Source organism: Scomber scombrus, chromosome 22 (assembly GCF_963691925.1).
Source record: "Scomber scombrus chromosome 22, fScoSco1.1, whole genome shotgun sequence".
NCBI lineage: Eukaryota > Metazoa > Chordata > Actinopteri > Scombriformes > Scombridae > Scomber > Scomber scombrus.
Genome location: NC_084991.1, coordinates 22,580,901 through 22,607,935, shown reverse-complemented (window position 1 = coordinate 22,607,935; position 27,035 = coordinate 22,580,901). Strand labels below are relative to the sequence as shown.

Here is a 27,035-nt window from a genome sequence, read left to right as displayed (position 1 = left end):
CTTCCTCCCTCCCTCCCTCCCTCCCTTGACTCGGGGACAACAGGAGGGTTAAAGTGAAATAAACACACATGGTGTCAGCTGTGTTTACTGTGAGCTGTGTGTTAATGGTGCTTTGACTCTTTCATTCACACACTGAGGGTCTTAATGGTGTTGTGTCTCACTGGTTCATTCTCACTCGGTCTATTTCTGTCCGGCTCATGACTTCAGACAGCTGCGATACAAGAAAACCAATCAGACTGAAGCGCTCCTGATGCTCATGGGGGGGGGGGGGGGGGGGGGCAACAACATAGAATCACAGAATTGCTGCTGCGCTTCCATTTTTATCTTCAAATGTTTCAGCATCAGGCATTTAACTTTATATTCACCTGATTTTACAGGTTAATGCATGATACTAAATCCTTGTCAACCAGTTAAATATGAATTAATTGACTCAAGTTCAACTGTTTGACTTTAAAAGTTTAGAAATAAACTCATAAATCGACTGAAATTTAATTGCTTTTTTCAGTTTTTTCTCTTTCTTGTAGGAAATCCATTAACTCTACACAGATAAGCCTCTAACAAATATCTCCTTATATTTATATAAATGAGCTGACTCATGTAATTGCTTCACATTCATCATGATCACTTGTTTTAGTTTCTCTAAAACCCGAGCGAAGACCGGTGCAGCTTCTCAAACTTCACACTCAACATGTTGTTCCTTGTTTCCATTAAAGAAAACAACATGACTACTACTTTTATTGTGGTTAAATATAATTACTGTGTGGGCGTAACGGGCGTCCTGGATGGATTAGTGGCTAAGACGCTTACTATGAAAACACAACATTCCCAGTGCAATGCCAAAAAGATAATATACTACTAATAGCAATGTTGTCATAGTTAAAGTTTACATAAGAGAATTATCTAGAGTTGTGGTTACAGCTGGGTATCAATACTCGATGTCAGAAAAGGGTTAAAAGTGTTAATGACTGTTTTCAAAATGACGTCTTCAAATGTCTTGATTTGCCAAAAAACACAAAAATATTCAGTTTACTGTCACAGAAGACAAAAGAAACCAGAAAATATTCACATTTCTATAACTGAAAATTGGTTCATTGATTAATCGACTAATTGTTGCAGCTCTAAAGAATATAAGAATATAAATCTGTATCTGTTGGACGGCCAATTCAGCTAGCTAGCTTATAGTTGTTGAAGGTGTAACGCAGCAAACATCAACTCAACATTTCATTGGGTTGATGACGTTGAAGTGTTTAAATCAACTTCAACATGAAACTTTTAAAACAAAACAAACAAAGTTAAACACAACAACAGTGAACTAATACAAAAAATCAGTCGTACCTTTGGGTTGAGGACCAGCTGTTGCTCGTCAAAGTGCAGCAGAGCCACAGAGTTGGACTCTGAGTTGTTGACGAAGATCTGCAGGCAGGGATACAGCGACGTCCCTTTACAGTCCGCACCGCACGTAAACACACACTCAAACATTTCCTCTGGACGCAGCACAGACACCACCTGGAGGTCAGAAAACAAGCAATGAGGAGATTTGTCATTTAAGCCATTTTTCTCTCTCTAACCTCTGAGACGAAGAAGTTCTCAGATACTTGAAATACAGCAATGTAAAAATACTCCGTTACATGTAAAAGTCAAAGTACTAGCAGCAAAATGTAGCTTAAGTGTTGCAGTAAAATAAAATAAATACCCGCTGCCACAAAACAACCCTCAACTTTACATATTAAAGGTGTCACAGCCCCAGATGTGACCTCCTGAGTTTCCTTGTTTGTCTGTCTTGTCTCCTCCCCTGTTTGTCTGTGTTGGCATAGGCAGGGCTCAGTGGTGGAGGTTTGGCACACCTGAAATCAATCTCAATCAGCAGCTGCAGCATAAAGACCTGGTTCACCCTTCCATCCCCTGCCAGATAGTTCAGCTACTCATGTGGTAACGCTGGGCCGAACCTCGAGTGTGTTCTTGTGTCTTTTGCTTTGTGAAGATCATTGCTTTTGTAACCGCTCTCTCCTGTCCCCTCTACAGTTTTTGCCTTCCCCACCTGCTGGTGCCCTGCCTCTGTCCCCTGGATCCCTCTCCCCGTGCACTGCCTTCCCATCGTGGACCTTACCTCACCAACCTTCCCTGGAACCCCAGACCCCCTCACTGCCCCACTGCCCCACTCACCCTGTCATTAAAACCCTGCTTTTTGAGTTACCTCCTGTCTGTTCGCTCGTCTCTGGTCTGCTCTGGGGTCCTATTAATTCTGGTCGTGACAAAAGGGTCAGTTAATTTATAGCAGTGGTGGAAGAAGTAGTACTCATTATTTACTTCAGTAAAAGTAGTGACACTACAACGTCAAAATACTCCATCAGAAGTATAAATCCTACATTTAAAATGTATTCTCAGCTAGACTTAAAATATCAAAAGTAAAAATACTCATTTGACAGAGAATCAGTGGCGGCCGGTCAATGCGGGGCGCTGGGGCGCCGCCCCCATCAAATATCTGGCCAAAATCTACTTAAACATATTAAACATAAATGAATTAGAAAATGCTAAATAATTATGAAATAAATAGTATTTGTTAGCAAGATGGTCCTGTTAGCCTCTAAGCACCTGTCATCATTCATTTTAAATCGATTCCAAATGGTATTTTATTAATTTCTATATGTACTTCCTGTATGCGGGGCGCCGGACTAATGGAAGTCAATGCAAGCCCTCAAACTTTTGACAAGCATGTGACCTGAGGCTGCTCTCTCATTGGCCTGCGTCACGTTTCCCACGGGGCGCAGCTCAGTGCGCCCCGGACACGCCCACTTTTATTGGCAGCGAATTGTTGTTGTTTCATGTTTCTTAATCTACTGTGATTGGACAGATCCGGCTGTCATTCACGCCCTCCCGTCAGCTGCTGTCACCCAAACTCCTGCTGACGGTAGGTTCAGGAGATGACGTTAAAGTGGAGCCGCGGAAATTAAAGAAGATTATTTTGTAATTTCTCTACAAAAACCTAATTTCACAAGACTTTCACTAGAAGAGAGAAAGAGGATAAAGCAGCAGCAGGTGATGGAGGAGCTGAGAGTTTCTCCTGCTGCTGTTATGATAAACGGAGCTGGCTAGCTGGGTGCAGTGTGAGTTATTGCTTTATCTGTTTGCTGTTTCAAAGTGTCAGCACCGAAACGTTGTGGACAACGACAGGGGAACGAGACCTAAAACATCTCTCTGAAAAAAATCAAACAGAAAGCTGCAGCCATCGAGACAATAGCATGGAGCTAAGTTGTTTTTAGCAGACTTAGCATTGCTGAGCTCTTTCTGCAGCTGTTTCACCACATCTGGCCACATGTAGACCTCTGCTATGCCAAGCTCCAGAAGAGGAACATAGATTCAGTCAGTGGCTGCATCCAGCAGCTCCAACAGGACATATAAAAGATCAGGTAGTAGCTGCATTGCTGTTATTAATATTGTAAAGTGTTAAAAAATACTTTATAAAAGACATAACTATGAAGTGTAAAAAACTAAAATGCATAAATGCAGGATAAGAAATGATGGAACTAATTTTGACTATTACAGTTGATTTGGGTACATTTCATTATTAAAATAAGTTAAATAAATTATGCCTAATCACAGCAGTGTATAGTGTTTAATGCGCCATCTATTGTCATGTTTAGGTATTGCAACAACTAACAGATTACAGTGAAATCAGGACTGAAGACACAATAACTAAAATATAGGTGGTGTCTCTTTTTAAGCATATTACCTTATTGATAACTCTGCTTTAACTGCTGGTATCTTTAGGTGACGTGAGTGAAATGGGCATTTTTATCATGTCTGGTTATAATTTTTTATTCCTCTCTCTGTGGGTCAGAGATACCATATTGGGACAAACCAGGGGACATTATAGTGTGTTGTGTTGTTTTTAGATTAGTTTTTCTTTCTTATTTATATTTTTTTGCTGCGGTATGAAGTGGTGCTACGGCTAATTTGACACTAACCCTAGGACCACCAACCATCAAACTGCGCCCCCCCAAACATTTTTGTCACCAGCCGCCACTGCAGAGAATCATCCCCGTAATTAATACTGCTTTAAAAGTGAAAGTACTGCAGTATTATGAGCGATGTAGTATTCAGTATTACAGTAAAAGTACTGCAGTATTATGAGTGATGTAGTATGCAGTATTACAGTAAAAGTACTGCAGTATTATGAGTGATGTAGTATGCAGTATTACAGTAAAAGTACTGCAGTATTATGAGTGATGTAGTATGCAGTATTACAGTAAAAGTAGTGGTTTGGTCCCTCTGACTGATATATTATTATATCATCACTAGATTATTTGTTTTGAGTGATTTTAAATGTGAATATTTCTGGTATCTTTGGGTCGTGGTTGTTGATGTTGGAGGCTGCATCTTTAGGCTTTCAGAAACCATGATCAATATTCTTTACCATAATAACTTTAAATGTCAGGTCTGTCTATGTGAGAGAAAACAAATGATTAAGATATCTCCAATGAGAACAAAGACTGATGGCTGAAACAGAGCATAAAGAACAACTGCATGCATGAAAATAAAGATCAATAAATGAGTAACACACAATCAGTCTACGCAGATTTGATCAAAGTCAAACCTTTCTTCATCACTCAAAAGGTCATAGAGCTGCAATAAAGTGTGAGTGTTGTGATTTATGTCGTATCAAGCAGTGGATTAGTGAATGAAATCACTCTCGATGCCACATGAGTTTGTTTTGTGCGATTTAGAAACAAACAAAACAAAAAAACCCCCAGAAGGTTTCCACTCTCTGTAATGCATGAATCTTATTCCAAGACGATGCAATAAGCTAACAGCCGAATAAATCAAGTCGGTATGAATTCATCAGTCGCTGTAAACGGGAGTGCAAGCGAGTCCCAGATGGCTTTAAAACGCTGCGCTAACAGTTTTAATAATCCTCAGTGCAAAGTGACGCAGCATGAAGGAACCTGGAGAACCTGAAGCTGCACAAACCCTGCTTTGTACTGACTTCTAGAATAAAAGATTAATGACTAAATAAGCACAAAAGAGGGCTTGAAGATGGTTTATCTGCCATTTTTCAAATAATGTGTTAAATTTGCACTTTTTTTGTCACTAAAATTATGACTTACCAGGACTGCAATTGTATTGTATTATTGATTGACATATATATGAAAATTAGGGGAGGGCGACATGGCAAAACTCTCATATCATATAATTTTTTTCGGGCAGGATAACGACATAAAATCACAAGAAACAAGAGCAGGTGTGAGCATGCCGGGAAAAATAAAAACAGGGATTCTACTTATATGGGCATCAGGAGGAGCATGAGGCGCCCTCCTGAACCTGTGAAACAATCAACCTGTCAATCACGACGTAGCCACGCCCTAATGCATACCCTGCTTTATCGTCACATATAAAATCAGGGAGGCCAAAATGTCCCAAATGAACATCATACTGCATTGAAGAAGGCTTTAAACTAGAGATTGAGACCATAAACACATTTTGAAAACGTTTACTGAGGTTAGAAATCAAGTGAGAAGTTGGTGAATTCTCCATTGACTTGTATAGAGACGGAAGTCCTTTTGACACCAAAACGCTCGCCCCCTGGTGGCCTTTTGATAGAATGCAGTTTTAAGTTACTTTCGTGTTGGCCTCATTTCAGAGGACCGGAACTCACTGCCTGGTTTAAAATGGATATTTGCAGTAAAACAGTAAAACCAAACACATTTCACAGCTGAAAAGCAAACAGTTGATGTTGTGTAGAAGCATTGATAGTTTGTCCAACACAGCACACCAATAAAACAAAAACCTGAAACGTATAAGTGAGGAAGAAATTCTGTACGAATTAGATGTAAATAATGTTGTGATTTACAGAAAAACAGAAATGTGACTTTTAATGGATAAGAATCGTAACCTTTTAACCCTCCTGTTGTCCTCGAGTCAAGGAAGGAAGGGAGGAAGAAGGGAGGGAGGGAGGAAAGATGGAAGGGAGGAAAGGAGAGAGGAAGGAAGGAGGGTAGGAAGGAAGGAAGGGAGGGAGGAAGGAAGGGAGGAAGAAGAAAGGAAAGGAGGGAGGAAAAAAGGGAGAAGGAAGGAAGGAAGGGAGAGAGGAAGGATGGAAGGGAGGAAAGGAAGGAAGGAAGGAAGGAAGGAAGGGAGGGAGGAAGGGAGGGAGGAAGAAGGAAGGAAGGAAGGGAGGAAAGGAAAGAAGGAAGGGAGGAAGGAAAGACAGGAAGGAGGATGGAGGAAGGAAAGAAGGAAGGGAGGAAAGAGACAGGAAGGAAAGAAAGAGAGAAGGAGGGAGGGAGGGAGGAAAGGAGGAAAGGAAAGAATGAAGGGATGAAGGAAAGAAAGATAGAAGGACGGACGGAAGGAAGGAAGGGAGGAAAGAAGGAACAGTCAAAATAGACGGAGTCAATTTGACCCGGGAGGACGACACGAAGGTTAAGCAACAACACCGAAACTAAAGGCCATAAAGAGGTGATGAATCCTCAGATCTTCAGGTCGGTGACGTACAGGTTCAGTGACGGTGTGACTGATGATGATGATTGACGTCTCAGAGCGACTGATCCGATCACCGTCACTGTCCATCAAAATGATTCAAGCTAACAGCAAATCTGGGCCAAGAGACCCACTTACAAAGCTGAAGTGTATTAGTTCCCGCCCTGATTCATTACTCTACACTCGTATCAAGTGTCTGGAGTAGATTAACACAGAACTACTTCTTTCAAATGAGAGAAAAAATGTAAATCTGGCTGCAATTGAGTATTATTTTCTATTTCTACAATTCCTGTTAGGATTTCCTAAGAGACCAAGATGTCCAACCAACAGCCCAAAACACCAATATATTACATTTAGCAGTAATACAAAATAAAATCTATAATGTACTGTAAGGTACTCCACCAGTCAATTGTTATCATCAATAACTATCACAATTGAAATAAAGATGTTTTTCCAATATAAATGCTAATATGTTGAGAGCAGTTTTCTCTGATCCACTCTCATGTTGTATATGAAGTAAAATCACTCTTGTGTGTGAAACTCAATAAATCCATATTTACCACTTTCAACTTCTATGTTATCACTCAGGCTGAAATTAATGATAGTTTTTATTAATGAATTAATGACGTCTATTTAATGCCAAAAGGGAAACTGTAAAACGTGTTCATCAAAATATCCTTAAACTGTAGTTTAGGTGAAGTCTTCAAAGGTCCAAGTCAAAATATTTCACTTTCTGACTATTACATAAAAACAGAAAATCATCACATTGGAGAAGCTGAAATCAGAGTCAGAAACTGTATTGAGCTTCAGCAGTCTGAGTTAGTCATAACAAGTGATATCTGACACATTTACAGTGTTTTTAGCATCAGATTCCCTCTTAGTGTTTCCCTGTTGAGCTGTGGTGGAAGTATAGTAACACAAAGACTTTGCTACTAAAAACACTGTAACGTTGAAACATAGAAGATGAAGATTTGACTCATTCAGACGACTGAAGCTTCATATTAGCTTCAGATCAACTTTTAAATCCATGACTGTGGGTTTAGTCCTCCATCACTTCCATTGTAAACATTATGAAGGATCTTCTAATGGTCAGTATGAACAGGAGGAATCATTACAGACAGAAACACATTTAATGTCCATTTCAGCTTCTGACTGTCTGTTGAACAACTGTGAACTCGCCCTTTAAAATTACAACCACAGCCACTACTATCACAAATACACTTAATTTGGTAACTAACAGAACTAAAAACATTACATTACTAATCGTGACAACTGCTTGTTCTCCTGTTCTTATTGCCAACAGGACCACTAACACTAAAACTACTACAATAATACAACTAGGCTACTAAAATAAGCAGAAATATTCCACTGTGATAAGTTACATCAATATTAATACTAATAAAAGTCAACTACTGGGCTTCATCCAACTACTCCTACTACTACGCCAACACCAAAACTCCTACTGGTAACAGCTTCCACTAGAGGCTTGATACTAGATTATAGATGCACACAAACATACTAACAATATTTTATGCATTTTAACATAATTACTAAAAACATTACTAATACTTACAGCTGCAACGCAACCTGCACCAAAACTACAACCACTAAAGATTAGCACAAATACTCCACAGTCACTGTTTACATCACTATTAATAGTATTTATTATTGGACCCAAATACTTGGTCCACTAACAGTCCAACTACTCCTACTACTGCACCAACACCAAAACTCCTACTGGCTGGATACTAGATACACAGAAAAATACTAACAATATTTTATGTATTTGAACATCAATTAAAAACTACATTACTAATACTAACAGCTGCTACACAACCTGAACTATTAAAATTAAGCACACATACTCCACTGTCACAAGTTATTCAAATATTAATATAATAAAAGTCAACTACTGGGCTCTAACACTTCCTCCAACTACTCCCACTACTACGCCAACACCAAAACTCCTACTGGTAACAGCTTCCACTACTTAGAGGCTAAATACTAGATGCACACATACATATTTTAACATCAAATAATAACAACATTACTAATACTAACAGCTTCTACATAACCTGCACCAACACTACAACCACTAAAGATTAGCACATACTCCACAGTCACTGTTCACATCACTATTAATAGTATTTATTATTAAACCCAAATACTTGGTCCACTAACAGTCTAACTACTCCTACTACTGCACCAACACCAAAACTCCTACTGGTAACAGCTTCCACTAGAGGCTTGATACTAGACATGCAGAAAAATACTAACAATATTTTATGTATGTTTTAACATCAATAACTACATTACTAATAATAACAGCTGCAACACAACCTGCACCAAAACTACTGCAATAATACAATGACTAAAAATAAGCAAGATACATTACTATTAATAGTATTTATTATTGAACCCTAATACTTTGTCACCAACACCAAAACTCCTACTGGTAAACTTCCACTATGTAAAGGCTTGATACTAGATCACACAAAAATACTAACAATATGTTATGCATTTTAACATCAATTAATAACTATATTACTAATACTAACAGCTGCAACAACCTGCAAACTACAATAATACAAACACTAAAAATAAGCAAAAATACTCCACAGTAATAAGTTACATCAATATTAATATAATAAAAGTCAACTACTGGGCTCTAACACTTCCTCCAACTACTCCCACTACTACGCCAACACCAAAACTCCTACTGGTAACAGCTTCCACTAGAGGCTTGATACTAGATACTGCAACACAACCTGCACCAAAACTACTACACTAATACAACCACTAAAAATAAGCACAAATACTCCACTGTCACAACTTACATCACTATTAATAATATTATTATTGGACTTTAACACTTAATACCACTAACAGTTCAACTCCTCCCACTACTAAACCAACTCCTCCGCAGCTCCAGCAGCTCCACCGGCGACTGCTGGCAGCTGGTGGCCGGGCTCACCGTGCAGTTGGCCGGCTTGCTCTGCAGGCTCTGCAGGGTCGGACTGAGCCAGCAGAAGCCCAGGATGAAGAGGCTGAGGATGCCACAGGCGATCAGGAACAAACCCAGTCGGATACTCTTGTCCTCGGCCTCGGAGTACTCATACGACACCCGGATCTTCGCCATGGCAGACCCGCGGAGACCTCCGCCGGCATGGAGAGGAGGAGAGGAAGAGGAGGAGGAGGAGGAGGCGGAGGAGGAGAAAGAGAGAGAGAGAAGGACGGAGGATGATGAAGGAGGGGGAGGCGGTTTTTGCCTGCTTGCTGCTGAGAAACTGTTGAGTTTAAACACCGTCTGCTCTCTGTCTCTGAAACAGGTTTAGTGCCTCTGGCTTCATTTATCCTCTCTCTCTCTCTCTCTCTCTCTCTCTCTCTCTCTCTCTCTCTCTCTCTCTCTCTCTCACTCTCACTCTCTCGCTCTCTCCCTCTCTCTCTCTCTCTCTCTCTCTCTCTCTGTTCCTCTCTTTTTCTCTCTCCCTCTCTCTCTCTCTCTCTCTTACTCTCTCGTTCTCTCTTTTTCTTTCTCTCTGTTTCAGACTCCGATGTCTCCATTTATCTTCTATTTTAATCTCCGCCTCCTCTCTCTCTCGCCCTCCCTCTTTCTTAATTGATGTCATTTATTCTGCTCATTTAAAGTCTTAACTGTAAAAGTGGTTAACAAGAAAAAGAAATAAATTCCTGCCATAAAACAACCCTCAACTTTACACATTAAAGGATCAAATTTTACAGCTTTAATTTACAGCAGTGGTGGAAGAAGTACTTCAGATAAAGTAGCAACACTACAAAGTTAAAGTATTACAGTCAAAGTACTGCAGTATTATGAGTGATGTAGTATGCAGTATTACAGTAAAAGTACTGCAGTATTATGAGTGATGTAGTATGTAGTATTACAGTAAAGTAGTGGTTTGGTCCTCTGACTGATATATTATTATTATGACATCATTAGATTATTAATAGTGAAGCATCAGTGTTAGAGCAGCATGTTACTGTTGTAGCTGCTGGAGGTGGAGCTAGTTTACACTACTTTATATACAGTTAGCTAGTTTAGTCCAGTGGTTCCCAACCTAGGGGTGGGGCCCCTCCAAAGGGTCAGCAGATAAATGTGAGGGGTGGTGAGATGATTAATGGGAGAGGAAAGAAGAACAAACTAAGTTCTGATACACAAATGTGTTTTCAGTTTTTGGACTTTTTCTCTAATCTTTGATTTTTGCTGAAATATTGGATCATTTGAACATTTATTGAAATGAAAGCATGTGAGAAGTTTAGAGGGAAAAATCACTATTTGGTGGAGTTTTATGCAAAATTTAAATCTTAAAACGAATTAAAGCTGTCACATAAATGTAGATAATAATATTAGTGGAGAAGAAATATCAAGTGAAGAAATATTAAAGTGAAGCATAAGTACCTCATAATAGTACTGAAGTGGAATCATTATACTGATATGAGTGTAATTCTCAGGTGTCCGTATACTTCTGTCCACGTAGCAGCCTGCAGCTACCTGGGATGTTTGTGTGATTTCATCTCTGCTCCGTCGTCCCGGTGGCCTGATGATTCAATCCAGATTGATATGTTATTTGGCCGCTGGCTGCTTGTTGTTCTCTCACTGTTACATGCTGCATGAGATAAGCCTCTTAGTGCAGAGAGAGCACACCACTCTCTCTCACAGCCGTTTCTCAGGGCAACACAATAGCTTTTATAGGACAAAAATACTTTGCTTTAATGTGTTTATAGTAGAGTGTTGATCACATATGTACAGTATGTGAACCATCATCATTATATATGTGAATTTATATCACAAAATACATTAGAACTGCAACAATTAGTCAATTAATTGATAAGTTACAAACTATTAAAACTTCCAAATTCTCTGATTTTAGCTTCTCAAATGTGAATATTTTCTGGTTTGTTTAGTCTTCTATGACTATTGACTATTTTCTTATAATTATTATTTGACTATTTTTATTTACTGATGAAGGACATTTCCACAGTTTAAAGATAAAATCACGAGGTGTGAATATCTGTTTTTGTCTAATTCAGTGAGTTTAGGAAAATTCAACATATTGATGCAAAAATAAAACTAACATTGAACTCACAATGACATCATAGAGCAAGAAACATTAACACACAAAAAAAAATAGGATCATCACATCAGCCAACCCTACATGTCATTTCACACATATCATCTTGCGACTTTCTGTAAAATAAACTTATTATGTTGAATATTATTATTTATAATGTTTATTTTCTTTACTTCATAACAAACTGCTGACGACACAGTTTCCTAAAGTAGATCAATGAAGTTTACTTTCATCACCTTTGTGTGTGTGTGTGTGTGTGTGTGTGTCTGTGCGTGTGTCTGTGTGCATGTGTGTCTGGGTGTGTGTGTGCACGTGTGTCTGTGTGTGTGTGTCTGTGTGTGTGTGTGTGTGTGTCTGTGTGTGTGTGTTTGTGTGTGTGTGTGTGTGTGTTTGTGTGTGTGCCTACGCAAGGCAAAAGCAGGATGGCATGCTAACACAATGGATATGGAGAGGAAAAATCACTTATACAGTGGAAAATTGAGCTGTCTATGTGTGTGTCTGTGTTTGTGTGTGTGGTTATGGTTGTGTTTGTGTGTGTGTGTGTGTGTGTGTGTGTGTGTGTGTGTGTGTGTGTGTGTGTGTGTGTGTGTGTGTGTGTGTGTGTGTGTGTGTGTGTGTGTGTGTGTGTGTGTGTGTGTGTGTGTGTGTGTGTGTGTGTACTGCTGGAGTGTGATCGTGGTTAAAGGTGCAGTCATTCATCTTAAATGGCCTCTATAGACCAACAATCAATGATCTGAATGATATGTATTGATTTCTCTCTTTTTCAGCCTTCAGTGAACCAAGTGTGAGAAACAACCTGTTGATGATCCGAAGATCCAAACACACTGTTAGGTTACTGCTGGTGTCCCAAACTCCATATTAGTTCAAGGGTCACAAACAATGGAGGAAAGATGGAAGGAAGGAAGGAAAGAAAAGAGGGAGGAAGGAAAGATGGAAGAAAGGAAGGGAGGAAAGATGGAAGAAAAGAGGGGAGGAAGGATAGATGGAAGAAAGGAAGGAAGGAAGGAAAGATGAAAGGAAGGAAGGAAGGAAGGAAGGAAGGAAGGAAGGAAGGGAGGAAAGATAGAGAAAAGAGGGGAGGAAAGGAGGAAAGATGGAAGAAAAGGAAGGAAAGATGGACAGAATGAAGGAAGGAAGGAAGGACAGATGGAAGGAAGGAAGGAAGAAAAGAGGGGACGAAGGAAAGATGGAAGAAAGGAAGGAAGTAACGAAGGACAGATGGAAGGAAGGGAAGAAAAGAGAGAAGGAAGGAAGGAAGGAAAGATGGAAGAAAGGAAGGAAGGAAGGAAGGAAGATGGAAGGAAGGAAGGAAGGAAGGAAGAAAAGAGGGGATGAAGGAAAGATGGAAGGAAGGAAGGAATGAAGAAAAGAAGGACAGATGGACAGACTGAAGGAAGGAAGGAATGAAGGAAGGAAGGAAGGAAGGAAGGAAGGAAAAGAAGACAGGAAGGAGAAGTGGGCCGGATTGGACCCCTCGGCGGCCCGGTTCTGGCCCACGGGCCTCATGTTTGACCCCTCTGGGTTAAACAGATTTAGTCTTTGAGGAGATTTGACCTCTGACCTGTTTAAGAGGCTTTTCCACAGTAAACGTTGGATGTTTGGAAGCTTTTCTTAGTAATAATAAAGTCATTGTGTCCTCTTTTAAACAACCTGCAGTGTTCCTACAGTATTTATCTCTCTGTGTCTGCGTCTGTTGCATAAACGTGAAGCTCTGCAGAATAAAGCCTCAGCGTTGTGCATTGGTAATCAGGGAGGCATGTGGCGGGATTATTATCATCTCTGTGGATCAAAAGATTACAAATGATAACGGACATCAGCGTGGAGGGAACACGTGTGTCTGCATGAGCGGCTCAGAGAGCACAAACATCACACACACTGTTTAATATTCTAACTGTTGGTTCACCTGAGATTAAAACTCATGACTGTGTGGACCAGAGGGGTCAAACATGAGGCCCGTGGGCCAGAACCGGCCCGCAGAGGGGTCCAATCCGGCCCAGTTTCCTTCATGTCTTCTTTTCCTTCCTTCCTTCCTTCCTTCCTTCCTTCCTTCCTTCCTTCCTTCCTTCCTTCCTTCCTTCCTTCCTTCCTTCCTTCTTGTCTTCTTTTCCTTCCTTCCTTCCTTCCTTCCTTCCTTCCTGTCTTCTTTCCTTCCTTCCTTCCTTCCGTCCATCCTTCCTTCCTTCCTGTCTTCTTTTCTTCCCTCCTTCTTTCATTCTTTCCTTCCTTCCTTCCTTCATTCTTTCCTTCCTCCCTTCTTTCATGTCTTCTTTTCCTCCCTTCCTTCCATCTTTCCTTCCTGTCTTCTTTACCTTCCTTCCTTCCTTCCTTATTTCCTTCCTTCCTTCTTGTCTTCTTTTCCTTCCTTCCTTCCTTCCTTCCTTTATGTCTTATTTTCCTCCCTTCCTTCCTTCCTTCCTTCCATCCATCCTCCCTGTCTTCTTTTCCTTCCTTACATCCTCTCATTCCTCCTTCTTTCCTCCCTTCATTCCTTCATTTCTCCATCCTTCCTCCCTTCCTTCCTTCCTTCCTTCCTTCCTTCCTTCATTCATTCCTTCCTTCCTCTGTGTCTTCTTTTCCTTCCTTCCTTCCTTCCTTCCTTCCTTCCTTCCTTCCTTCCTTCCTTCCTTCCTTCCTTCCTTCCTTCCTTCCATCCTCCCTGTCTTCTTTTCCTTCATTACATCCTCTTATCCTTCCTTCCTTCCTCCCTGTCTTCCTTCCTTCCTTCCTTCCTTCCTTCCTTCCTTCCTTCCTTCCTTCCTTCCTTCCTTCCTTCCTTCCTTCCTTCCTTCCTTCCCTCTTTTTATAATCTGACCCACATCAGATCATATTGTTGTGTATTCAGCCTCTGAATAAAGATGAGTTTGTCTCCTCTGGTGTGAACAGTTGGTTTCCTGTGTGAACTGGATTTATGCTTTCAGAAAAAAAAAAAAAAAAAGCTGAAACCAACAATCAGACGTTGTGATTTAGCTGCACAATATTTGCTCCTGCTGTCCTGAAACCACAGAAGAAGAGAAGCCGCGTCTGTGTTTTCACTGTAAATCCCACCAGCTGCAGGAAGTATGATGGCTGCCATGATGCTGCGCTCCTGTTCTGCAACATATTAGTTTTAATGCTTTATTCTGTCTCCAAACATCAGCAGCAGAAGTCTGATAAAGTCCTGTTGCTATAGCGATGACAACGCTTCAACAGGTTGAGTTGAACTATAATGTTATTAGTTCTTTAACCCTCCTGTTGTCCTCGAGCCAAGGAAGGACTGAAGGGAGGAAGAAGGAAGGAAAGGAAGAAAGGAGGGAGGAAGGGAGGAAGGAAGAAGGAAGGAAAGGAGGGAGGAAGGGAGGAAGAAGGAAGGAAAGGAGGGAGGGAGGAAGGGAGGAAAGGAAGGTAGGGGGGAGGAAAGAAAGAGAGAAGGAGGGAAGGAAAGAAGGAGGGAGGGAGGGAGGAAGGAAGGAAGAAAGGGGGATGGAGGAAGGAAAGAGAGAGGACGGAAAGAAAGAGAGAAGGAGGGAGGGAGGAAGGAAGGTCAGACTGAAGGAAGGGAGGAAAGAAGGAAGGAAGGAAGGAAGGAAGGAAGGAAGGAAGGAAGGAAGGAAGGAAGGGAGGAAGGGAGGAAAGAAGGAATAGTCAAAACAGACGGGGTCATTTAGACCCGGGAGGACGACAGGAGGGTTAAAGTGTTTTTTTGTGATTTTATTTTATATTTTATTTGTTTATCTGCATTAATTTAAAACATAGTCAGTCAGTTAGTGTTTTAATTGTTTACTTTTTAAGTGCTTCATAAATAAAATGTATTATTATTATTATCATTAGTATTATTAATATTTATTCTACTTTAAATGAAGCAACTTAACTTCCTCTAACAGCTGTGGAGCTCCAGATAATTACAGATTACAGAAAACAGTTTATCTTGGGTCTTCTGATTTATTTTATGTGAGAACTATATATATATATAAGAGTCGTGATGTTGTTCTCTGCTAACCTAATACTGTTTGACTCTGATGTTTAAAAGAAGACTTTCTGCTGTAGTCATTATGAGATAATTAACTAATAAAGTTTTAACTCTCACATTCGCCCACTCGCTCTGTTAAACTTCTTCTTTTATGAGATGTGTTTGTTAGTCAGTTACATAACTGCTTTAAAAAAAATACCTCTAACTTTTATTAACTGAATAGAAGGAGTTCAGCAGAGATAAATGAGTTATGAGGCTTGTGTTTGTCTCAGGAAGCAAAACTGTGAGAAACTTTCAGAGCATCAGGAACAATTTTAACATTCCTGTTGTCCTCGAGTCAAGGAAGGAAGGGAGGAAGGAAGGAAGGAAAGGATAGAGGAAGAAAAGGCTTTCCTGCCTTCCTTCCTCCCTCCTTTCCTTCCTTCTTCCTCCCTTCCTTCCTTTACTCGAGGACAACAAGAGGGTTAAATAAAAAAGAATCATTTAAGAAATAATCAAGTGAACAAGAGAACATAAAACCTCATTTGCTGCACATTTAACATTTAAATAATAAAGTATTTCAGACATAAAACAAGGTAATAAAAACAGCTACATGGATACAGACTTACACAACAATATAAATATATGTATAGAAGAAAAATAACATTTTTATAGTAAAAATAGTGAACAGATGACAAACACTTTCTGCTTCCAGCTTCTCAAATAAGATGATTTGTTGCTTTTCTTTATCATATATTATTGTAAAGTTTATATCTCTACTTTGAATTATTTATTTATTCATAAATGTCACCTTGGGTTCAGGAGAAGTTGTGATGGGCTGTTTTCCATGTTAATTTTTTTATATTTCAGTGATAAAAATGATAATTTGGGTAATTGGGAGGATTAATTGGCAGACGAGTTGCTGTTTCTTGCCATCTTATCTCTTAAACCATAAATGTAATGTCATGATTAGATTAAATGTGCTTCCATCCTTTCTTCCTGTTCTCACTTGCTTTTAGATGGTGAAGTGGTTTCCTCTCCTCAATTTAACAGCTGATTTTAATCTCCTCTGTGTGTTTTATCTCTCTCTTCTACTGCAGTAAAATCTGCTTCTGCTTTTTATCACCACATTAAATCTTTATTGCTTACTGTCCGTGTGTTGAACCTGCAGGCTGCAACAATCTCCAATAAACTCCACTTTATTAATGTTCTGTGGCTGTCACTCTGTCATCACATGTTCAGCTGCTTGGAGGGAGAGAGAGAGAGAGAGAGAGAGAGAGAGAGAGAGAGAGAGAGAGAGAGAGAGAGAGAGAGAGAGAGAAAGAGAGGTAGCAGTAATGAAAAGTCAATTAATCAATTAGTTTGCTGCACATTTAGAAACATTTACTGTCATGCAATAACACAAAATGTATTCTGGCTGCAGCTCTGCTTCATATTAATCACCATGAATCATTTCAGTGTTGTTGGATGCAAACTAGAAACCCTAAGAGCATAAATATGATATAAATTGATCACTTATAGATTAAACATCAATGAAGCATCGACCTGCTTCCTCACCTGTTGGTTTATTTTTGGTCTGCAGCGCCCTCTGGAGGACAAACTACCAAAACACAGCTGTTAAAAGAACCTGCACCTCAAGGTCCATTTAGTACAAAGGTGTCAAACTCATTTTAGTTTAAGGGCCACATAAAGTCCAATATGATCTCAATGGGGGCCGGACCAGTAAAACCATTGCATAATAACCTACAAATAATATTTAACAGTAAGTATATTAAGTATATTATTACTTTACAGCAATAGACCATCTATTTACTTTGAAAAATGAAACATTTCAACAATATTATGTCTCAGTTTTTCAGGTTATTTTGCACAGAAGCTGCAGATTGATGTTAAATATAAGAAAGGTTTAAATATGATCACAATGTGTATTCTGGTTAAAAACAAAACTAAATTATCCAGTGGGCCACATTAGACCTGTTGGTGGGCCAGCTCTGGAGTAGCGGGCCTTATGTTTGACCACCCCTGATTTAGTAGCTGCTCTGGAGCTTTCATTGCACATGTCGTCATCAGTAGCTGCAGTTTGTCTTGTTGTCATGGAAAACTCTTAAAAAGAGCAAATAAATGAAGCTTGAGGTAAGATTTTTTTGTCATTTTTAATATATATTTTCCTTAATTTGGAGTAACTTCATTTCTATCATGCTGTAAATAACTCTGAAAATGATAATTTATGTGTGGCTTATTTTTTTCTTTTAGTTCCATTATCCACTTCCGGTGTCCTTTTGTTTCGAATCTTTTATTTTGAAGGCTTTATGAGAAAAACAGGAAGTGTTCGCAACGGTTGTCTTGGAGACGGTGCCTTGACAAAACAAAGGGCTCATCATTTAACGGTGTTAATGAAAGCTTATTAAGTTATTATTCATGATAAATGAGAGTTAAATCAGTAATAATCAAGCGTCCTAACCGGAAAGGGAACAAGGTAATGTTTGTTTAGTTGTATTTTATTAATAGTTTGTATTTAATATATTTAAGTTAAGTAATATTTGTTCTTCATTAGACTCATCTGTAACGGTTGATGCTAACGGTTGAATGCTAAAGCTAGATTATAACGTTTGTTGTGATTTTATTTGATAAATATGTTAGTGAATGTTATTATTGATTCCTATCTGAACATTTTAATGGAGTTTGATCGACGTGTGTGTTTGTGATTTGTGTTATATAGGAGAGAACAGGGTTACGCTAATCAGATATCGGTCTCTAGAGGGCGCTGTTTAAAAGTGATAAACTGTTTAAAAGTGTTAGAAAGTGTTAAACAGTGTTAAACAATGTTAGAAAGTGTTGGAAAGTGTTAGAAAGTATTGGAAAGTGTTGAAAAGTGTTGGAAAGTGTTAAACAGTGTTAAACAGTGTTAGAAAGTGTTAGAAAGTATTGGAAAGTGTTAGAAAGTGTTGGAAAGTGTATTAAAAAGTGTTAAACTGTTATAAAGTGTTAGAAAGTGTTAAACTGTTAAAAAGTGTTTAAAAAGTGTTGCTACTGAAAGTTTCAGAGTTTAGGTGAGATGTTACTTCACAGGTCATTTGCTGCTTGACATGGAGGTGAGAGGACGTTTAGTGTTTTTCATGTGAAAATGTAAATATCCAACTCTTCAGTGTTTCTCTTCTTTTACACAATGAGTTTATAATAAAACATCATTACTATTAAAAAGTATGAAGAGAGAGTGATAGTTAGGGAGGTTAGCTACACCAAAACATGTGTTTGTTAACTTTATTGGAGGTAAAAAATCCCAGTTGGGGATGTTGGTCACATGTTGGTATTTATACATAATAGTGTGATATATCTAGTTCTTTCTTTTAACCTGTGTGTCGTCCTCCCGGGTCAAATTGACCCTGTCTGTTTTGACTGTTCTTTCCTTCCTCCTTTCCATCTTTCCTTCCTTCCTTTCATCCTTCTATCTTTCCTTCCTATAATTATTTATGATAAAATCAAAGGATAACAATCAACATAAATAATAAAAGCTTCTTAAAAACATCAGTACGCTTCACCCACTCTAACCTCTAACCCTAAACTAAAAAAACAAAAACATAATTTCACTTACCTTTTATTGTTGTGATCAAACCTTGTTTTATGGGGCTGCATCTTTGAGTGAAAGGTGCTATACCTTCAAAATAAAGTTATGATTATTGTTTTGTCAGCTGCTGAATTTAAACATCTGCAGGTGAGACTGTTTTTAAAATGTGAAAAATAAACGTATGAATAACTTGCACACATCCTTTTTTTGTGGACCCAGCATCAAATTTCTGCTTTTAATCCATTTTGAAGTGGTGTAACCATACAAACTTTGTACTAAATAATTCAACTTGCTTAAAAACACTAAATGAAGTCATTATTAGTATAAGTTAACTTAAATACACTGTAGGTGATAAAATATGTAATATTTATCATTCTTTTGTGGTTACACCATTTGACATTTTCAGGAGCATTCAGTCTTACTTTTGGTAAAAAATGGTGCAAAGACTAAATAGAAACCACTCAGGACTCGTCATTCAGTTTCATTACCAGAATATTTATTTTATTCTTTTTTTCTATTAAAACACTAGCTGCCATATTTAATAAAACAGCCAACGGCCAAGTGCCTCAGTCCTCATCCTCCAATCAAAATCCTCTCCAACAGGTCACGTGGGTCTGTGGGCGTGTCCTTGGCTTTGCTGCTGCAGTGTGAACGAGCTGGCCCCTGTAGTCATGGCAACAGATGTCGCTGTTGCTGCCGTCGCGGCGGCTGATGTTATTGTTGCTAAAAAGTTTGCAGTGTTGGCGAGTCGGGCGTGGTCCCCTTTAAACCGTCTCCATGGTGGTTTCCGTGGTAACGGGAAATATAGTATTGCATCGTTTACTGGCGGCCAGAGGAGGGAATGCCTCCTTGTTTCTGACAATTTCTTTTTGTTTTTTCCATTTTTCTTAAAAATACTGCCTCGTGTGTGTATATATAGAAAATATTTATACATACACACACGACTGATCATTGGCGCCTCCTGGTGGGAATTTAAAACTGATGTCATGAAATGGAAATAAGGATTAAATGTAAAAAATAAAAAATAAATAAAACTTAGACTTCAAGGTGCAATATGCAAGATTTGGCAACTTGTTCCAAACCAATAGGGGGCAGCAAACCCCCCCCCCCATCAGCACTCTCATCACTGCACAAAGCTCGCTGTTTACAGTCACTCTGTACGATGGCGTCTCCCAAGATATCAAAACACTACGGAGACATTATGGCAGCAGTAAATGAGGTCAGTTTAATCACATCATGTCGGCTGTCTCACCCGGCCAGCGGCTGCAGCAGCGGCATCTCCATCTGTGTCGGAGCTAATTTCCAAACAGGTGTTATTTGGATAAACTGACCACAGATTAAAGAGTCTAAATAGTTTATCACCTGAAAATAAATATTAAAACTTCGTGAAGTGACATTAACGGACCTACGGCGAGTCTTCTTCTGCAGTGACTCATTATCACCCTTGTGGTACAAACTATATTAAGCTACAACCCAAACATGGATGTATTATAAGAGCTGGATAGGGCGCCAATTTTACCCAGTGGTGACTCGCGGTATTGCAGCTAAAAGAGAAAAAAGTTCCCCATAGACCACCATGGTAAAAGAGACCTGCTAACAGGACAGACGAGATCAATTATGACTTTTTTTATGATGAATTTATGATTTTTGATGGTTTAATATTTGTAAAACTTTTGGGATCTGTGACAGTCATCACAATTTAAAGTCTGTGGTCCGAGCCGGGGGAAACCCGACTGAGCGTGTGCAGTGGGTCGCATAACGAAGATGTAAACATGGAGGCTAGAAACATCTTTTTGGTGTATGCACCAGCCGACTGGTCCAGAATCCAGCTCTTATAATACATCAATGAACCCAATACATGAAGGTCTTTATTTCTTCACATCACGTTGATCATTTAAGTTAATGCTCCAAATTGTACATACTGCACCTTTGGTTGATTGACCTTTGTGAAACTCTATGATTGACAGAAAGTCTGATTGGTTTTTACTGTTGCCGGGCAGAAAATAAACACTGCCGATGAAGGTAGGAGGAGAAAAAGGAGAGAAAAGCAGAACTTAAAAAAAACAAAACAGGAGTTAAATATTAAAAGTGAAGAAACAGAGCAGGAGGGGAGCTTAAAGGAAAGAAAAGATGAGAAACCAGACGATGAAAACAGTCTTTGTGTGTTTGTGTGTGTGTGTCAAGGATGTGCTGGTATTTTAAATTTGAATCCATTAACTCTTGAACTCTGAATTCTGCTGCTGACGTGTAAGAAACACTCGACTACTTTTGTTTTAAGGCGATTTTCCTAATTTTTGTCATTGTCAACAAATCTCAAACCAACAATGAACTGATCTTGTGTATCTTGTGTGTCTGTTATTCCTCTGTACCGTAAACCTGACAAAACAACCTCCGTCAACTCATTTCTGTCTGTAACTCGAGTCCCGAACGTCCTCATTTCTAACAAGTTGAAATAATCTGTGGGTGCAGTGAGAGCTTCTGCTTCACCAGAGTAAATCAATTTGTTTCATTTCATTTCTTAAGATCAGAAACTTTACTGGAAACAGACTAATAATAATAATCATATTATACCTGCAGATTTGTTCTACTTTTTTCATTTAAGAATTGGAAGTTTTATTTTAGCCACAGTGATAATCAAAGAGATATGAAATTAAAAATATATTACGTTGATTGAACAAACTTTTGCAGTTTTTCACAAGGCAAAAAACTGCACTACCTTATCAAATGTGCATTAATCTGCCGCTGAAATAATCCTTAACAAACGCAATATTTCTTTGTTTGTTTGTTTGTAAATTACTAGAACCCGACTGATGCCGATATTGACGTATCAGATATATCGGTATCAGCGTGTATGGTGTCCGATATGTTCCGATATTTTTTTTTAAGTCGTATAGTCTGCATTTAATGTATACTTGATCATTTTTCTTAATTCAAGTTTAATATATACTTTGTTTTTTTTGTATGTGTTTTTTGTTATTTAGTTATTTATACGTTTATTGTCAGATCTTTGTCACGAGTGGTTTTTAAGGGATCAAAGTATGTTTATGTATATATTCTATATCTAATATATCAATATCGGAATTTTGTTTACTTCTTAATATCGGTATCGGCCCACACATTCTGTATCGGTCGGACTCTAGGAATTACACAACGTTTTTGTAAATTAAGCTAAATGTCCATGAGCAACTTTTTTCTTTAAAGATTTACGTCTTCAGTACGAAACGAGTCCAGAAGTCCTGCGAGTAACGGACGAACACATTGTTGGTTTTAGTCTTTTCATGAGATTTGTTGAAAAAAAAAAAAAAAAACGTACGAAACTCCAACGCTTAACGCTTAAAAATACCAAACACATCCCACTTTGTCTAATTCCTAATCTGATGTCAAAAGCCGGGCTTTTAAAATCTGCTTCACGTGTTGCAACATAACATGAACAAACCAAAAAAAAAAGATATATTTTTTCTTCTTTTATTATGAAATAGTGCTACAATGTACATTGCATTTCCTCTCCTGACTGTCGACTGTCTGCTGATGCGTGTCTGATCTGTAATGCTGAAAAAAACCTGGTAAAAATAGACAAATGATAAATATTTTCAGTTCCTGCCAAAATGCCGGAGAGGCTTGACGCAGTGTGAAATAATTATCCATTCTGACAGGTGATTGAATCCTGTGATCTGTGTTAAAATCTGGTTCTTCTTAAAAGCTTTACTAGACAAAAATAGTCGATTCTTAAGACTGAATAGAAACGTGAATCACTCGATCAGATGGACAGTTATTTACAGCACTGAGTCTTCTCTGTTTTGTACTGTGCTGCCTGCTGACATTAAAGTTTGTGCTCCACATAACAGATCAACCAAACCAAACTCATGGAGGAGGGTGGGAAATAAAATTTAAAACAAAAAAAAGGAGAGAATGAGGTAAAGAAAAACAAAATCAGAAAAAAGTTTAAAATGATAAAGTCTATTCAGAGAGGTGTTTGAGAGGGCGTCCAAAGTCCTTATTGGCCAGATTTCACTTTGAGTGTGTGGAGGTGGGACCCAAAAAAAGAAAACAAAAACCGATGACTGATGAGCCAGGAGGGCCAATGGCAGGCAGGCAGGAGGAGGGAGAGCCAATCAGAAGGCCTGCTGGGCAGGATTGTAGTTGAAGGTGGAGGGAACGTGAGGTCGCTCTTCTAGTTTGTCGTACTCCAGATGAAACTCCTGGAAAGAAAAACTGCTTTAATTTTGTGTCTGTATAATTTTGTATTGTTGGTTTTAAGTTAATTAATTGGTGACTATTTTATTCAGTTTGTATTAACAGGTGACAGTAAACTGAATATTTGGACTTTTTCAGACGTCACTTTGACTTTAGGACATGATAAAAGGCTTTTTTGTCTTTTCTAACATTTTATAAACATAACGATTGAGAAAAGTCATTATAAGAATCATTGTTTGCAGATTTTATTTCTAAAAAGAGATTTATGTTGTATATAGATTCGTCAAGATGCTGATTTAAGACCAATAAAAAATAAAAAGTATAACTACAACTGCGCCAAAAGTTGTATAGAGCCTTTATTATTTAGATTAATTATTCATTTATATATTTTTTAATGAAATAGTTGTTTATTGTATACTGCTTCAAAACAGTCTATTATTAGTGTAAATGACAATTACATTTTATCTTATAATCCTTTTCATCATCTCCTTCCTGTTATTGTTACGGCTCTCTGCGTTGTTTGTCTTTGCTTTGTCTGTCAAAGCACTTTGTAAAGTTATAAAATAAATATATAAATGCTATATAAAGTTCTTCTTCTTCTTCTTCTTCTTATTATTATTATTATTATTATGATTACAAATAAATGAGTTTGTAGTGATCAGAAACTACTTTGAGAATCATTTAAGTCTTTTTTATTAAAATAAAATGCATGAAAGTGCAAATGATCCCTGATTCATAACAATAACTTCAAGATTTATAATGAAAATGATTCAGACTCTCCTACATTACAAGATTTAATGAAATAAAAAGTGAATTAAAATGATCTTTAACAGTTAAACGATCAGGGTAATCTCGGATATACACAAGCTGTGTGTGTGTGTGTGTGTATATGTATATGTGTGTGTGTGTGTGTGTGTGTGTGTGTGTGTGTGTGTGTGTGTTTTATCACCTTGGCCACCTTCCTCCAGTTGAGGCAGTCGAAGAAGTAGTAGGTCCCTCTCTCATAGGCGTTGGTCTTCAGCGTGGGCTCCATACCGGGAGCCCGGGTGATCCAAACCCGCTCCTCTTTATGGTACCGCCAGTCCCTGTTAAAGCTGGACACACGGACACACACACAGACACACACACGCACACACACGCAGACCAGTGAGCCACATTCATTCCTCTTCTGCTCTCACGTCCTTTTAAAACTCACAGACTTCTCTGAGTACACAGCTGCATGAATAGAAGCAGCGACAGTCTTTACTTACAGTTCTACTGCAGCCAGGAGTTGTAGTAGGTCTCCTCCGTTCATATAGTAAAGATAGAACAGCAGATCTTCACCATATCGAGACAACTTGATACCTGCTAACTGGAGACATGACAGCATGGAGGTAAAGGTTAAAGTCATTCTATCATGGACAGAGACAAGAATATGTTTCATTTAAAAAAAGAAAAAGCATCCATCTTATGTTTTCTGAAGTACTCACCTTGTCCCTTATGTGGATGTTGGTTAAATACTCTGAGGGAACGTGGAAGTCTGCAGGAAGGAGAAAAGAGAGATGAATAACACTTTTATTTGATTTTATTTAAGCGTGTTTTTGCTCACTGAGATCGAGGAACTTTTTAACAAGAGTAACCCAGATTAAAAAGCAGTGAACAGGAACAACATGTACAAGAAATAAGCAGCATTAAGAGGAACGGAGATATCAACATATCAAGTGCAGATTTTTTGCGATAAAACAATTACTATTAAGTCTCCATGTGAACTTCTTTAAAATCCTGACATGTATAAAGATGAAGAAGCTGGAGCAGAAGCGATAACGGACTCTAAAGTGATCAAACCAAAGCCTGTAAATACAAACCCACTTTATCACTGGTAACATCCTAAATCCCAGCGGCCGTACTGAAAGCTGCATTAATCAGATTTAGCCAGGTGGGGGCAGCACAGCTCTAAACCGGCTGCCTGAGGATGCTTAGAGCTGCACCTCACATTTAATTTCATTAACAATTAAGTAAACAATGATTTTATCTATGAAATGTTCAAACATAGTGAAAACAATTAGTGGCCACAGAGCCTGGAGCCCACAGTGAAGCCTAAGATTAGCTTATTTAGTCTCGCCTACAGTTGCAACGTAAACATATTCACGTGTTGTTTTATACGTGACAAAGAAAAACAGCAAATCGTCACTTTTGTGAAGCTGAAACAAGAAAATTATCCTTTTTTCTCCTTTGTGTTCCTCCTCACAGTTTATACACAAACTTCTGACTTCAGGGAACTAAAACATTAACCTCGTATCTCTCCACCTGATGAGTATAAATCCAACGTTCACTCCAGAAATATACAGAATAAACCTCAAACTCACCGATGTCCTGCGGTCGACACGGAGCCGATGCCCACGGAGACGCAAACTTAGGATAGAGATTCCTGATGAGAGACAAACAGAAAGAAGAGAGTCAGACATTTAACCCTTAAATCTGACCCGTTTTGACTTTTAACAGATAAACCTCAATGTCTTTTACCCTCAAACTAAAGTGATGACTTTTCCTAAAGTGACTCAAAATACACACAAAAGGAAATATTTGAAATATATTCTTTTATCCATTGAGGCTTTGAGGTCAAACCTGTATCTATTGAACTGGACATTAACTTCATTTATCCCATTATTTTAACCACTAATCATTTGGTCAATAAAACTGGTGGAAAAACGCTCATTACAGCTGTTTTAAAATGTCCAAAACTTTACTGTAATCTACAACTAAGAACATAAACATTAGACATCATGAACCAGCAAGATTTGTTTGTTAATTAAAATGGTTGGCGATTAACTTCCTGTTGAAGTAATGATGATCATTCTCTGTTATCAGGCAGCCTGTGTGTGTGTGTGTGTGTGTGTGTGTGTGTGTGTGTGTGTGTGTGTGTGTGTGTGTGTGTGTGTGTGTGTGTGTGTGTGCGTGTGCGTGTCGTACTCCGGTGAGTTGAGGTTCAGGCCGAGCGTGGTGAGGTCGGAGCCCAGTGCCAGGTGGACCATGCCTGGATCCGTCTCCGCCGCCCGGATGAACGTCAACAAGCCGATCATTCCAAACTGGTCCGTCACCATGCCGACCGGGATGTTGGTCACACGCCCTGGAAACACACATAAAGACAGGTTAGGGTTAATAATCTGTCCCTTACTCCCCCACCATGACTATCTGTGTGTGTGTGTGTGTGTGTGTGTGTGTGTGTGTGTGTGTGTGTGTGTGTGTGTGTGTGTGTGTGTGTGTCTCACCATCAGGAAGCACCTGAATCCCTTTCTTCTGCTGGTTGTTGTTGCTCGGCGCGACGGAGCTCTTATCGCCGGGGAACTTGGGACCATCTGAGTTAGAGGTGGGCTTTCCTGATGAGTTCAGATTCTGATTGAACCAAAACAGACAAAACAGTGTAAGCAATAAAATGATGCAATACATGAAAATAACATCAGGAAGATGAGCTAAAGATCTTATGTGACCATTTATTATACATGTCTTTCCTTACAGCTCAGATTCTCCTCTGTCCTCCAGCTGTTTCTGAAGCTGTTTACATCAAATCTGCATTATTAATGAGCGTCTACTCTGATCGGCCCCCACCCTCACCCCTTCACCCTGCCTGTTTAGCTGCAGTAATGTCTGCAGGTGTGAGACAGCGTGCAGTGTCTATGAATCAGAGTCTGATCCTGAGTGAAAGGAAGAAGCTGCTGCACAGCTGAGACTCAGCACGACGTTAAGGCTGCATGACTTAGTGAAGAAGTCATATTGCTGTTACGATATGATAAACAAATAGTATCAT

General features: G+C 38.9%; 2 protein-coding genes across 3 annotated transcripts in view; both read right to left on the bottom strand.

Annotated features, from left to right (window-relative positions):
* Positions 1 to 157: 157 nt before the first annotated feature.
* On the bottom strand, positions 158 to 9,616 carry LOC134004349 (calcium-activated potassium channel subunit beta-4-like). The gene is made up of 3 exons (XM_062443580.1): positions 9,452 to 9,616; positions 1,336 to 1,506; positions 158 to 211 (listed from the first exon to the last, which is right to left on the bottom strand). Exons 1-3 carry the CDS (start codon positions 9,614 to 9,616, stop codon positions 158 to 160), a joined length of 390 nt encoding a protein of 129 aa, XP_062299564.1.
* A 12,899-nt stretch (positions 9,617 to 22,515) lies between these two features.
* LOC134004249 (CCR4-NOT transcription complex subunit 2-like) overlaps positions 22,516 to 27,035 on the bottom strand; it is an 11,283-nt gene continuing 6,763 nt past the window's right edge. For both annotated transcript variants that reach the window (XM_062443465.1, XM_062443466.1), the window contains exons 9-15: positions 26,500 to 26,623; positions 26,201 to 26,357; positions 25,597 to 25,658; positions 24,721 to 24,770; positions 24,502 to 24,602; positions 24,201 to 24,345; positions 22,516 to 23,256 (exon numbers count right to left, since the gene is read on the bottom strand). In XM_062443465.1, the coding sequence (XP_062299449.1) occupies positions 23,170 to 23,256; positions 24,201 to 24,345; positions 24,502 to 24,602; positions 24,721 to 24,770; positions 25,597 to 25,658; positions 26,201 to 26,357; positions 26,500 to 26,623 (726 nt within the window). In that variant the 3' untranslated portion in view covers positions 22,516 to 23,169. The remainder of the gene's footprint in view (positions 23,257 to 24,200; positions 24,346 to 24,501; positions 24,603 to 24,720; positions 24,771 to 25,596; positions 25,659 to 26,200; positions 26,358 to 26,499; positions 26,624 to 27,035) is intronic.